At 46.8% G+C, this 15,046-nt stretch overlaps 1 protein-coding gene across 3 annotated transcripts in view; it reads right to left on the bottom strand.

Moving 5' to 3' along the window:
- ARHGAP23 (Rho GTPase activating protein 23) overlaps positions 1–15,046 on the bottom strand; it is a 181,211-nt gene that overhangs the window by 26,330 nt on the left and 139,835 nt on the right. For all 3 annotated transcript variants that reach the window (XM_053362005.1, XM_053362006.1, XM_053362004.1), the window contains exons 8-14: positions 12,610–12,765; positions 9,128–9,239; positions 8,036–8,093; positions 6,728–6,865; positions 3,414–3,716; positions 2,242–2,303; positions 517–644 (exon numbers count right to left, since the gene is read on the bottom strand). In XM_053362005.1, the coding sequence (XP_053217980.1) occupies positions 517–644; positions 2,242–2,303; positions 3,414–3,716; positions 6,728–6,865; positions 8,036–8,093; positions 9,128–9,239; positions 12,610–12,765 (957 nt within the window). The remainder of the gene's footprint in view (positions 1–516; positions 645–2,241; positions 2,304–3,413; positions 3,717–6,727; positions 6,866–8,035; positions 8,094–9,127; positions 9,240–12,609; positions 12,766–15,046) is intronic.

Genomic DNA, 15,046 nt, shown 5'->3' with positions numbered 1-15,046 from the left:
AAAAAAGTTTGCAAACCGGGACACGCACTTCTGGGTTTTACATGTTTGTAATCCAAAACATATGCAAACCAGACTGTTTGTAAACCAAGGTACCACTGTACATACATACATAACCCAACTCAGCCAGCACGTCATTGGCTGAGATATGATTTGAACCCAAGCCTCCCAGAGATCCTATATTATATCCAATAAGTCACTCTGGCTTCTGACCAGCAACCCCTACCATCCTATATTGCTCCTTAAAAACAAATATAAGCAGCTTTGAGGATGTGTTAATGCAGAATGATAGGGGGATAAATTAAACAGTTGCTGCTGCAGCTGGAATGAGGCAGCAGGACCTCAGAGAGCAGAACATCTAGGAAAATCTGAGCCCCTGAAGCTGTTGATTAAAAAAATTAGGCACTATTCACAGATTTGTGTGCTCCCTCTGGATATTAAGGTGCAAAGTACACGGAGTGTCTTCTCACCCTGTTGCTCACAAAGACTCAGACAGAGATGCACTCAAGGCTCTCATACCTCTTAGCGTGATGGTATCCTGCCGTGGGGAACGGGGTGGCCCTGCTCCTAGTTGCTTCTGCAATTCTGACTTCACCCCCGGCACACGAGGACCTTTTGGGGAGGAGTCTGGTTTGGTCCCAGAGGAGCTGTAAGGGAAAAGGAACATGCAATGTATCAACTCAAGGCCTCAACTTCAAACATATAAAACACTGGTCTTTGCCATCGACTCTTTGCCACTGGTGTTTGCCATCAAGAGAGAATTTTCAAAGCTTTCTTTATGGTGGCAAACTTATACAGTGGTACCTTGGTTCTCAAACGTCTTGGCTCCCAAACAAATCGGCTCTTGAACACTGCAAACCCGGAAGTGTTCTGCTTTGCGAATGTTTTTTGGAAGCCAAACATCCGACACGGCTTCTGCGGCTTCCAATTGAGTGCAGGAAACTCCCCGAACGGATTAAGTTTGACAACCAAGGTACTACTGTACACATAATTCACCTTTCATATTGTATCTCACCCTAATGCTAGACTACTCTACTATCACTCTGCATGGAGCTGCCCTAGATAACAGACTGGAAGCTGCACCTGTACTATAATTTTATGGAAGCAAATATTAACAGCTGCAGGAATGATTCATGATGCTGGTTTTTATCTTGTCTACGGACATCCATTTCTGGAAAGAATAAGGCGCTAAACTGCAGGGGTGACTAAAGAGACTGATCCAAGTCAATCAGAGAGACAAAAGGCTACTGATGAGAGGCCCCATTATTGAACCAGCAGGGTGTGGAAGTTGTAAATGCAAGCTAAGAGTGTGACACACTTGACATCCACACTGGACTCCAATGTCCACAGCTAGGCGGCCAGGTTTGAAGGAGTGGAGCAGGCATGGGCATAGCAAGATTTATGTTGGGGGGCAGGCTTTATGTTAGGGGGGGCAGAACCTCAGTTACTTCAGAAATTGTATTGATTTTTATTTATTTAGGGGGGCAGGTGCCCCCTGCCCCCTCCCCGGCTATGCCTATGAAAGAAGTGCAACAGTAGGGATCATTCAGTTTACAGCTTAAGGGTTAACTCTGTTATCAGCAAGTCAACAAACCAAGAGGAGAGGAGGGGAGGTATTGCACACCAACCAGTGAAAGTGGCACCATCTTGAGTGAGGTAACACATGCTTCAATTAGCTATATAATTGTGAGCGAGTTTTCTGGGAAATGTTAAGTTTAACCTAACCCTGCACTTAACAAGGAACAAGGGAAGAAATAGGATGCGTGAACCAGCAGGCTGGGATACCTGCCCCAAAAGTACTATCTGAGGCAGGCATGGCCAAACTTGTCCCTCCAGCTGTTTTGGGACTACAATTCCCATCATCCCTGACCACTGGTCCTGTTAGCTAGGAATGATGGGAGTTGTAGTCCCAAAACAGCTGGAGGGACAAGTTTAGCCATGCCTGACCGAGGTAACCTGTGTCTGATTGCAGATTGTGTCTAATCTAATAGGATGTTCCTTCGTATACCCCTGCCCCACAAAACCCACAACCCCTCCATCTAGTAAACTAGTATGCCCAGCTTCTTGTTCACAAGCTTGCTTTCTATGTGTGTGGGGGCGGGGAAGATGTTCTATGGAGACTTGATCACGAGTCCCCAACAGCAATCTAAAGTGGTGCAGCCCAGATAGTTTAGAAAGAACTAGACGTAGACTGACACAATGGGGTGGGGAGAAGCAAAGAAGAAAGAATGGTCAGAAATTTACCTCACTTTTCTGTAATCATTTAGCTTCTTATTGATCAGTGCTTGGCTTGCAAACCCAGGGTCCTGGAGATTATTGGGAGAGAAAAGATATAGAAAGAAGGTTAACTGTCAGCTCAAAGCTACACAGGTTTCAACAGTATCTCGTTACTCTGCTGAATAAAGTTCCCCCTTTCAGTTCCATCAAAATTCTGGGACAGGCTAAAAAGTGGTCAAATCAGAGTTTGAACCAATTAATTGCCTGCACAGCTCATACGTTCAAACAGGAATCAAGGGGTGAAGTGATGTTCTGCATATATAATAATTAGGGCAGAACCTTTTCTTTCCCTACATATATGGATAGTTTATCCTTCCTATCACCTCCAGCCAAATGGGGCAGAAGACAGCCAGGGCCAATTTTTGGACAAAGCAACTTCTGTGCCTCCCAAAGTCAAGAAGCCCAAGTATGGAGATGAACAATTGCATGGTCATAAAATTGAGAGCAAACTCTGCCTCCTAAATTCAGAATTATGCACAGGCCAAGATCCAAGCGTGGGCTGAGGCTTTTCGCCTTCCAGCAGCTCTTGTGGCTGAACCACCAAACTGACTTTTCAGCTCTCCCAAGCCTTAAGCTTTTACTAGCATGGAATTCTCAGGGACTGCTGAAACTTTCGGGGGGAGGGGGAAGAAACCTTGCTGTGTATACATCCTCACACTAGTGCATGTTCATGCTGTGGGATTGCTATACAAAGAAACTTCATGTAGAATAACTGCATGCACAGGCAGAGGCTTCTCTTCAGTGTACTTCTGATTTACAAAGAGGCAAGCTGCTTTTTAAATAGAATGGTGGCTTGCCTCTTCAGCAGTAGCAGCTGCTGAGATAGCAGCATTTTCAAAGAAATCTCTGGTAATGGACACAGGTCGCCCCCCTTTCTGTGTGTATATTGCTTCTCTGGAAGACAGCCTATATCCAACTGGATGGAAGCCACAAAATGTGTGCAGATCCCAACATGCCATGGGAGATCCATGGATGCTCACAGCAACGTGTGTGCTAAGACCAGGTACCATTGAGAATTTGCAGGTGGCCTCTTCCTTGGGGAAAAGGGCAAACACCTGAGAGAAAGCAAAGAGGAGACTGCCGATAGAGGTGTTTTGGAAAAGCCAGTGGCCCAGGAGCCAGCCAAGGGCAGTTCTCACCTCGCCCTCGGCTTTGCTACTCTCCCTGATGACTTTAATCCAGGCCAGCATGTCATCCCGATCCTCGGCCTGAAAGAGACATTCACAGAAGTCAGCGGTCGTCAGCCGGAAGACGTGCTTCCTCTTGGTGTCACTGTAGGAGATGTCTACCAGGCACGCTCGGACGCTGATTGGCGGCTGCTCCTCCTCACCTGGGGGCGGGGCAATGGCCACAGCCTCCCGCCGGTCCTTGCATAAGTAGAGTGAGTGTGCACGTAGGACAGCGAAGACCCGCTTCCACTGCCGAATGCCTCCGCCAACTTTCTGTAGAGGGAGAAAGAGCGAGAGTAGAAATTGGGCGCATGTTGAGGGAGGAAGAAGGCAGAGGGGAGGTGAAGGAGAGAGAGAGAGTGAGAGAGAGAGAGAGAGATTTCCTGCAAAGATGTATTGGGGCACCAAATTCTGATAGGCAACACTTCAGCTTCAGTAGTGCCTGGGATCAAGCCCTTTTGCTGACTCAGGCTTAATATGGGCATGTTCACATTACTGCTTGCTCTGCATCCAGCGTACTTCTACTGCTAGTTTTCAATTTCGTATTCACACGATGTCAGCCACAGTCCATATCGATCCTGTAGTTTCTTGGCAAACACTGCTATTTGATGCATTATTATTTTTTGCTCAAACCAGTTTCAATCAGACTAGAAAACCGGAAAATGTGAACGGATCCTAGCAGCCGTCGCACATGCACAGATGAGCGCGCATGCGCACATGAAAGCTTAATGGGCAAGAGTTTGTAGGGAGTGGGGGTGGGGGGAGCAACCCAAATGGTTATGTGTGTCTGGTGAAGATATTCCCCCTCCCCACTTTTCTGATGTAAGCCCCACTGTGCAAACGCAGCTTGAAACGCAGCGGAGGTGGGGATGAAAAGGAAGGTACTTTTTTTCACCTCTGGTGGACGTGCCCGAAGATTAAGGCATTCTGGGAAATGATTTACAATGAACTGAAAAAGGTATTTAAATATACTTTCACCAAGAAACCAGAGGCCTTTCTCTTGGGTATTGTCGGCCAGGGGGTGTTAAAGACAGATACAACCTTTTTTATGTATGCTACAACAGCAGCTAGAATACTCATTGCAAAGTACTGGAAGACACAGGATCTACCCACACTGGAAGAATGGCAGATGAAGGTGATGGACTATATGAATTTGGCGGAGATGACGAGCAGAATCCGAGACCAGGGAAGAGAAGCGGCGGAAGAAGAATGGAAAAAGTTTAAGGAGTATTTAAAGAAACATTATAAAATTGGTGACAGTTAGAATGATGTTGGATTAAAATAAATGGTTACTATCAGTAAGGGTTATGATAAAGAGAATAAGGGTGAATATTATAAATTTATAATAAAATAAGGCAAGATTTCGCTGAATAACTGTAAGAATTTGGAATACAGAAACGGGAAGTAAGGGGAGGTCGAGGAAGTAAGGTTTACAAATTGGGTTATGAAATGGTACTTGTTTTTATGTTTTATTATTGTCTGATGTTTGTTTATGTATGTTTTGTTTTTGTTATATTAAAAATTGTTCAATAAAAATATTATTAAAAAAAAAAAAAAGATCTCGCTGTGTTTTAAGGCGCTCATGTGAAAATACCCTACATCATCTTCGGCAAGACCTAAGTTACCTATTTGCTAAATATAGGAAGATTCCTTATACCAAGTAAGGCTTTGGTATGTGCATGCAGTGCTGCCTACACCAGCCTTCCCCAACCTGATGTTCTACATATGAAGTTGGACTACAACTCCCATCAAGTCCATCCAGAATGGCCAATCATCAAGGATAATGGGAGTTGAATTCTAAATTATCTACAGGGCACTAGCAATGGCTTTCTAACACATCAGGCAGGTGTCTTTTCCCTGCCCTACCTGGAGATGACAGAGATTGAACCTTGGCGCTCTCACATTTAACACATGAGCTCTAGCACTGCGTTTTTGGTTTTTTTAATGGCAACAAGATTTCCTCCAGCTACAGTACTAGAAAACATTGAGTGAAATCCCACCTTCACCCCCTCCCCCCCAAAATAGAAGAGCATTCAAGAACTCAAGAACATGTTGCAATACTTAAAAGATTTATATTTGCACCTTTACTTACAAGAAGAAACACCAAACTTTCAAACTGGGGGACGGGGTCCAAACTTAGTACACGTGTGCACGTTTGCTTATTTATCTCATTGTCCAACAATTATGGATTTCTTATCGGTCACCTGGCTTCCACAGTTAAGTAAAATAGTACAGAAATGTAAACGTAGCTCCCTTTCCGAGGGTTACAAAGGATGGGACAGCACCACTCATTATTAGCAGAGAAAGCTGTTTTTAAATTTTCTTTTTCATCTGTTTAGGAATAGGAATCTAGAAACATTGAGCATTCCACACACTACAGTAATGCACTGGAACCAAAGTGCTGGGTTGTTTCTGCATTATTATTTTTAAAGTTCAACTCCTATCAGACTCATTATTTTTAAACTGGGGTGGGGGTTGTGTTCAGGGGGCTCGTATGCAAAGGCAATATCATGCGAAGTCAGGAAGACTACAGGAACTGCCCCTGGGAACATTGCACAAGGCCTCTGGAAGGCTGTGGGAGGTTTTCACGAGATCTTGGGGGGCCACCCGAAATAGTAGTAGTAGTAGTAGTAGTAATGCCCTGCCCATCCTACTGGGTTGACCCAGCCACTCTGGGCAGCAGCTTCCAACAGATATAAAAACATATGCCTTATGTGACCTTCCCAGAGCCCAGCAAGCAATGTGGAGGGCTTCAAAATTTTCTGTGGAAAGAAAACCTGGTGCAGAAAGAGCTTTTCAAGCCCTCCACCTTGCTTGCCGTGCTATGGGAAGGTCACACAAGATATTGGACTGTTCCCCCCTCCCCGCTTCCATTTATTTTCATTTTCCCACCACCTGCACAAAGCTGCAATTGCATAAGTAAAACGTGCATAAGCCGTGGGGCTGCTGTAGTGCTTAACTATGTTTTTATGCAAGGATGGGGAATCTGTAGCCCCTCCAGTCGTTGTTGCTGGACTACAACTCCCAGCATCCCTGACCATTGGTCATGCTGGCTGGGACTAAAGAGTTGGGAGTCCCAGCTACATTGCCAACGGCCCCCTTTAAATACTACACATACAGCAGACTATTCAGTTTACTATCATTTCCCCCCCCCCCAAAAAAAAATCCTGACTGGTGATGGCCAGTGCTTACCAGTGTATATATCAGAATTATTTCCTACCACTCCACCCCAACCAAAGACATACACCCACACTACTCCATCCTTGCCAGAAGGTACAACATACCTTGCCTTTCTTTGTGAGGATTTGTTTGTAATGGAGCCAGCCCTCTTTCCTCACATCACTGAAAGTGACATCCAACAAGTCCGAGGTCGAATGCCGCTTCGATCGGGTGTCTTCAGAGGTACCCAGGCTATCCAAAGACTGCAAGGGGACGGGAAACAAAAGAGAGGTTGGTGGGCACCCATGGGTGGGAAGGCGACCACTGTTCAACCACTGGGGAAGGAGAGAGAAAAGGGAGGCCCCTCCAGACACGCTTTCCATTGTGCATGCACGATGATTTGTGCTCATGGTGGTATTGGGATGGTGATACGTGATCTTGCTTTCAATATTGTTTTGCCCCTGGGGCTGACAGACTACTTTGTTTCCTAATCAGTGGGCATCTTCCTGCAAAAATCCTATAACTTTCCATACCACAAATGTTCCAGGTTGTTCTGCTTTTGTTGCACTATATAACATTGTGGAAGCATTACAAAACTACTAATAAAGAAGAATGGCGTGTGGACGGTTCAGTATAAATCTACCACTAATGGCACATTGCAGAATACACCCACAAACAAAACAAAACCCTAGTCTTAGAGGAGCCCAGAATGCAGCTTGAATACCTCGTGTTGCGTTCCGCTCTCGTTACGTACTTTCAGCTTATGAAGGTGGGAAACCCAGAAGTGTTTACTTCCAGGTTTGCCACCCGCGCATGCGCAGAAGTGATGTGCGCCACACACATGTGCAGAAGAGGCGCTCTAGTTGCGGACTTTTCGGGGTGCGAATGGCCCCCAAAAACGGATTAAGTCCGCAACTAGAGGTACCACTGTATAGGTAAATTGTTGCTCAAATTAGGCAACAGATTGAATGCTTACGCACAGGCAAAACGTTGTTTGAGCAGACAAAAATGAGCAAGTGCTGCTCAGGCAGAGGTTCAGAATCATAGCTGTCAACTTTTCCCTTTTCTTGCAAGGAATCCTATTCGGAATAAGGGAATTTCCCTTTAAAAAAGGGAAACGTTGAAAGCTATGTCCAGAATATGTTTCTGGTGAACCAGGGGAGGACAGCACATTGCTTCAGCATGGGGAGGGAAGGAGAAGTGAACCTGTTCTAGCTACAGATGTAGAAAATGTTACTTTTGTTTTACTTAAAAAAAAACAGATAATGAAACTAGAAAGGAATAGTCGGTGGGTGTGCTTTAAAATTTTATTTTCTGTTTAATTAGAGTCACAATACACAAGTGTGATGAGGGACTAAGACAGGCAGAATCTACTGATCCACTTCCCCTCCCCACTTTTAAGAAAAGGAGGATCACAGAGCAAAAATACTCACCCCATCAGTGAAGAAGCTTCTTAGCATGCGGAGGCTTGGCACCCGGCTTGGCAGCCTCCTAAGGAGAAACCATCAATACAGTTGACATGAGCTACGCAAATAAAAAAGGGAACGAGCCCTGCTTACACTCAGGCACGTCACTGCACATAACACACACACACACCAAACTCCAGAGTGCAACTAACTCTAATCCATCTCCTGCGTTTCAGAACAAAAGAGGAAGAAACCACACTCCATGATGCATAGGTTGCACACATCATGCCACCGGGGCAGGCAGCAGCGGGGTGGGAGGACTAAAGAAGAATTCTATGGTACAAAGCTTAACATATTTTGAAGATTAAGACTCAGCAACACATTGTATCAAATGCATCTAATGGGTTCTGGTGTACAGAAGCTTACACCACAACACAATTGTGGCCAACACTATCACCCAGAGGTTGGGAGCCCTGCATATAGAACCAGTAAGTCATAGATAACAACTCCCGGGAGCAGCGTTCCAATACCAGTGATTCCACATAGATATAACTGCGCAAAATACAAACATATGGAGAGAGGGGCCAAGGCTCAGTGGAAGAGCACATGCTTCGCATCCAGAATGTCTCAGGGTCAATCCCTGGCATCTCCAGCTGAAGGATCTCATGCTGCAGAGCTGGAAAATCTTGGAAGAAATGCCCCTTTGGAGCAGAATGGGGGTAAACCAAGGTGGCTTCCTGCAGATGCTGTCGGACTCTGACTCCCACCATCGCTGACCACTGGGCCAACCATGGTGGCTGATGCTGGTGGCAGCTGAAGCCCAACAACATCTGGAGGGCACCACATTGGCTAACTGTGGAGTAGACAAGACTGAGCTGGTTGGACCAAGATTGGTGGTCTCTAGATTGGTTTTGCTGCCAAAACCTTTGAAAGGCTGAAGGCATTGCCTGGCTCCATCCACATAATGCAGCTGCTCCTCTGGAATGTGTTGCCAATACCAAACAAATCAAAACAGTTCAGAAAGAATGCATAATAGTCACCAACCCCCCCTCCCAAAACCAGCTAATTACAAGGAACTGGGGGGGGGGGAGGCGGGGAGGGGCAAAGAACCAAACCCACCTCAGAAGCTTCCCCTCATCCCGAAATGTGTTCAGACCATCATCACATGACTTGGAGCGTTCTGTGGTTATGGCTAAGAGGTAGGAAGACCGGCGACTGGCTTTGATGTTGCCTGTGACAAAGCAGGGAGGAAGGTAAGCAAAGGTCAGCAAAAGTAAAGGGCGGAGGTTGAAGGGGCTGGAAAAGGGACATTTAGCCCAACCACCTGCCCCCCAAGGGACCACTGCAATTGACACCCTGTTGTATCAACATCCTGTTCATTCTTTTATTGTTACCCACAGGGACCAGCCTGCAGAGAGAGGACCAGGGTATGGAACCTGCAGGGAGCAAGTGCATTGGCGGAAGGCAACAGGGGTGCTGTTGTTGTTGTTGTTGTTGTTGTTGTTGTTGTTGTTGTTGTTGTGGCTAGGCAGATTGTACAGGAATGGCAAAATGCACTCAGGTGCATGGGAAAACTGCCCAGGAATGACAATTAGCTCCTGACTCCAAGCGTGGCAATGAGTCAAGTGATTCTGAGCATAAGCAAAGCCCACTGAGTCATCTCAAGGGAAGTTCAGCAGGTTGCATCTCCAAGCCACCCAACCCCCAATGTCCAGCAGTGACAGTTCCCAATGCCTGGTGGAGGGAAACACCCTGACATCAAGGATATGTGACTACAGTGGAATCTCGGGTTACGGTGGGGATCCATTCCGGAAGCCCCACCGCAACCCGAAAATGACACACATCGAAACGCCACGTCTGCGCACGTACAGCAAGATTTAGCGCTTCCGTGCATGCGCGAGCGGCAAACCCGGAAGTAACCCATTCCAGTACTTCCGGGTTTGCCGCGGACGTTCGCTGAAGCGGACGCAAGCAGAGGTGGACGCAAAACAAGGTTTGACTGTATATGGGGAGGGGGGCAACTGAAAACAGTGAAACTGAAAACAGCCAAAAGCAAACTTTCAATCAAGGGCGGAGTTTGGCAACTGATCTCTCTTCATTTGGCCATGTGTAGGTAGATTTGTAGAAAGGAGCAACATCTCCCTATAAAAACTAGGTCAAACACAGACTCACCCTAACGTGACTAAAGATAAACAAGATGATGCACATTTTAAAGAGCTAGAGAGGATATTAGCAACTAGGGAGGTGCTTGTCACTGTTGTTAAGTTGGGAGCCTGCATATGGCCAGGATCCCCTCCAACTCACCCCCTGCCATGAGGTTTCTGGTCACAATGCCTGGCCCAACAGTGGTTGGGAGCAGTGGGCAGCTTTTGCTCCCACCATATTATCTCCAGGTTCAATGTTTCATTATTCCCACATAGGCAGCCATTCACTTATATGGAAGAAGGTGCAGGGGTACACTTGCAGACAACACTGGGGTCAGGGCTAAACCTGCCCCACTACTCCAGATATCCAGGGTAAGGAGACATGTTTTGCCTCCTCTCCATTGCATCTCACATTAAATAGACTGTATAGTTTGCCCGACAGGATTTAAATGAATCCACACTGAGCCAGTTCCAATTTGCACAGCTTCACCACCTCCATATGCATATTCCACACCCTGTGACCCATTTCTGTGTGACACTAGACTGGGCTGTAACCCTGAGATCTGGATTTAGATATATGCAGACATCTTATATTGATATATAGAGAGGGAGCCTTCGCAGCACGAAAGTTAAACAGATGGCATGCACAGGAAAAATTTAAACTATGTTCTACCTTGGCTCCCACTTACAATTTATCACCTGTATTTCATCTTCTCAAAAGCCCACCCATATTTGAACAGGGTCTGGAGCAAAGGCATGAAAGGCACAAAGCAAAGTTCCACCTGGGATTTTGGCACTCATTTATCCTATCTTCCCCCATGAAGGTGGACAGACTGGAAGTGGCAAGAGGCTGACTACACGGATTATGTGCTTATTGGGATTCAGAAGTGTTTGTATCAATACAGTCATGCCAACAAATGTGTATCTTCTTAGAAGCAAACACAGACTGTGGACCATTGTGCCCCAGACCGTTTCCCCCCAGATATCTGGTAGCTGTGAGACAAAGTTTTCATCTCCCCCGAATAAGAATTAGGAGACTTGTGTCATGCTTATGGCTCCAAAGTGTTTACTTTTCAAATGTAAAAGAGAAAACATTGACTGTCCTCAGGGGAATCCACCTTCTGTGCCTCTGCACGAGTCCCTGTCCTGAATGTACTTCCTGCCTACAAGCAGGAAAGGCCAGAGCAGTGGATCACACAGACATGGTAGGCAGCCTCTTCCCAGGGTGAGTAATTTAGGCTCGTGGGAGCCCTTCATTATTTAATTTCACCACCACTGACAGGTCTAGCATCATACTAGCAATTCCCTCAGAGCACACAGTTTGAGAGCTACTGCCTTAGAAGTCTAAGGCTTAAAGACTTGGCTTTCAAACTCTCTTTTCCCCGTCATCTCATGATTCAGCTTCAGTGGAATTTATTATAAAACATACCATTGCCTCTCTCTGCACCACCCCGCCCCCACCTTTCTTGCACCATAGCTGTTGGGAAGAACAATTCTCAAGCGAATTCTCCTAACGCAAAATTTTCTTTCAATTCCTCACCCCTCACCCGATCTATAAATATTTTTCCAAATTTGAAAAAAGAGGGGGAAAGGACAGCAGCCATAAATGAGAAGGTTGGAGTTTGGTTTAAGAATCTTGGTGGACATGTTTGGGAACGGAACTCTTTCCCCCGGTATTAAAACTGAGCAAACTGGTACTTATCGTCCTTGCCTTAAAATTCATGAACCAGAATTCAAAATGAAACGTGGCTTTCAAAACAACAACATTACTAATTTTGAATGCAAAGTTCCAAAAGGTTTGAAACTGATAAATCCTCCTTATAGAATTTTTGCTAAATGTGAAAGTTACGTTTGGTCTTTAAAACAACCCAAACAATTGAATCTGACAATAGGTGGGGGCTCCCTTCTCTAGGCAAGAGTTTCAGGCAGGCTTGCTAACGTTTTGAGAAGGGCATATTTCAGTGGTAGAGCACATGAACAGTATCAGAAAGATTCCCATGTTCAATTCCTGGCATCTCCAGGCAGGCTGGGAAAACGCTCATCCGAAATCCTAGGAGTCAAGGTAGACAAGTACAGTCATACCTCATGTTACATTTGCTTCAGGTTGCGCGTTTTCAGGTTGAGTCCTGCAGCGACCCGGAAGTACCGGAAAGGGTTACTTCCGGGTTTCGCCACTCACGCATGCACAGATGCGCAAAATGACGTCACGCGCGTGCGCAGAAGCGGCAAATCGCGACATGCACAGACGCACAGATGCAGGTTGCGTTCTGCTCATGTTGCGAATAGACCTCCGGAACGGATCCCGTTCGCAACCAGAGGTACCACTGTACTGTGTGAGACTGACTGATGGTCTGATTCTGTAAAAGGGAAACCTGCATGTTCCTTTTGCCTGCAATTTCTAGTCCCAATAGGAAGATGTTCGGAGCCAGAAGGCAGCAGGGTTGGAAAGGTACTTACTGCAATCCTGGGAATAATGGCGGTTGATGGCGAAGGTGAAAGTGGGCGAGGAAGGGCTGGCGGAGAGCACAGGGGCGGAATTCATGGCGCTTGAGACGACAGAGGAGGCGGGGATGTGCTTTGCCTTCAGGTCGATGCTGGGGCTCGTCGGCTCATCTGGAATAGCAGAGAACACCATAAAATGGCAGAACAGGAAGAGGAGGGGCAAGCTCTAACCCCCCTAACCTTAACAACTTAAGACTGGATCAGGCCAAAGGCAGCATTCTGTTCTCACAGTGGCCAATCAGATTATTAGGGGAAGCCTCAAAGCAGAAACCCAAGCACAACTGGGGATTCCAAGCAGATAGCATTCAAAGACACGCTGCCTCCAATCGCAGAAGCTGAACTGAACCATCGTGGCTAGAAGCCGCTGACAACCTTATCCTCCATGACAGCATTCAGACTAAGGACTGCAGCTCTCTGAGTGGGGAGATGAATGAGGTTCTTACCACAGCCTGTAAGGCTTTTGCCCAGGTCCCTTCAGACACTTGGGGGTCCTCTCTAAATGAGAGGTTTTGTATTAAATAGACACTGGGAGATGGAGGAGGGAAAGAGTCCAGTGGCTGGCAAACAAGGGGAGAGCTGAGTAGTAGTAGCAGCAGCAGGAGGCCACCTTCAGAGAGACTAGAGTGGTTAACAGAGAGTAGGGGTGGGGAGCGTTTTCCAGTCTGAGTCAGGCTGAGTTCCTTTGTGGGCAACCACATGCCAACAGTGGAAGAGGCCAGAGGCAAAAGTGGGCAGAGCAACAAATGCAAATTTTACCTTTGTGCAGTAGGCTAGTTTCTACACACCCCACCCTCACAATCCTCCATCCTGGCAAGCAAGAAGCATTGTCAGAGTTCAAAGATATATTCCAGCCAGGGAAAAGCATCCTAGGAAGGATGGCGAGGGGTATAGTCTGGGAAGACGAGTGCAGCTCAGGAGGGGATGTTAGAATTCCTAGGGAAGCCTAGGGAGATCCCCAGGAATTTAACATCCCACCAGGAGAGGAGGGTGCAATTCTTTGCCAAGTACCCATGCAACTGACCCCTACCCACTTATAACAGAGCCGTTTGAACATGATCACAGCTGTCAGAAGAGGTTCATGCCCAATCCCCAGCTCCCACCTAGCTCAGGTAAGGACCCCACAGGGTGGGCAGGAAGCAGGTGGCAAAAACAACAGCCAAGGGGGCCAACCCTGTAGTTCTGCTCACATCATGGCCTGCTGTCACCGTGCATTGGATTTTTGCTGAAAGTGGCTGGTTCTGGCTACTTCCAAGAGACTGGCCACATCTACATGCCAAACTATGGCCTAGAGCAAACATGGGAAGGCGTTGGCTCCCCGGGGCAGAGATGAAAGTCGCTCAGCTCTGGCTTGGTCCTTCGAACTCATGATTTATTTTTGGCTACAGATCACAGTTAAGGAGAAATTTAGCTTGCAATTCCAGGTTCAGACGACACACTAAGATAAACCTTGGCTTAGCTGCCATGCTGCACTGAGCTAAAAGGACCAGTGAGGAGCAAAGTTGGTGTGAGTTTCTTTCTGGAAGCCGTAACATTCACGCAGTCCCGATAAGCCACAGTTTGGCTCACCATGGCATGCATTCCAGACTGCTGTGTACCATGTGGTATGACACAAATGTATAATGTTATGTGGCACTAGAAAGTGAGCAGGGCTAGCATGAAGAGAAGAACTGGATGAAGTCTCACTCATGCAGCACCAAGTAACTGCAAGGAGGTGCACTGTAAGTAAATCTGCACTGTTCCATGGCAGGAAATGTGGCTTTGGCTGTTGCTCTTGCTTCCCTGCTACTGCCTGCTTCCTGGGTCTTCGCACTGACAGAAGCCAGAGGCCTCTCCAGCCAAAAAACAACCCTGTTCAGTCTCCCCTTCCTGCCGACTGCAGCTAGGAGCCTAACAGATGAAGATCTCCATTTTGCTCCTTTGTTTACATTTTAGGCACTTGTCTGTATTATATGCATAAACCACAGGGGAAGTGCTGAGTTGGGAGTAAATTTAGGGTGTGTGTGTGTTATGCTTATCTTCCCAGACACCAGCTTTCCACCCCCACAGCAGCATCAGCAAAAGGTACACAATACGGATATGATTTATGTCCTACCGAGAATGCCCAAGCACCTCCTACTACTGTGAAGACAGCCTTACATACCGAGGGAAGGAGAACTTACACAGGTAAAAAGCAAGAGCCTCTATGAGCAGACACTGCTCTTTAAGAAGGGGATATTGTCGGGTCCAACTGCCTGCTCCACAGTGGGAAGCCCAGGCTATTTCTGAACACCAGCTCAGAAGGGCCCCCTACTGCCACAACGCCATTCGCAGCCTGGCATCCCCGGAGGGTGCGGCCTCTTGACAGTGAACAGAGCCAGCTGGGAGGGACCCAAGCTGGGGGAACGAAATGTTA

This window comes from Podarcis raffonei, chromosome 13 (genome assembly GCF_027172205.1).
Source record: "Podarcis raffonei isolate rPodRaf1 chromosome 13, rPodRaf1.pri, whole genome shotgun sequence".
Lineage (NCBI taxonomy): Eukaryota > Metazoa > Chordata > Lepidosauria > Squamata > Lacertidae > Podarcis > Podarcis raffonei.
The sequence above is the reverse complement of the archived record's forward strand: the minus strand, read 5'-3'. Positions and strand labels throughout refer to the sequence as shown.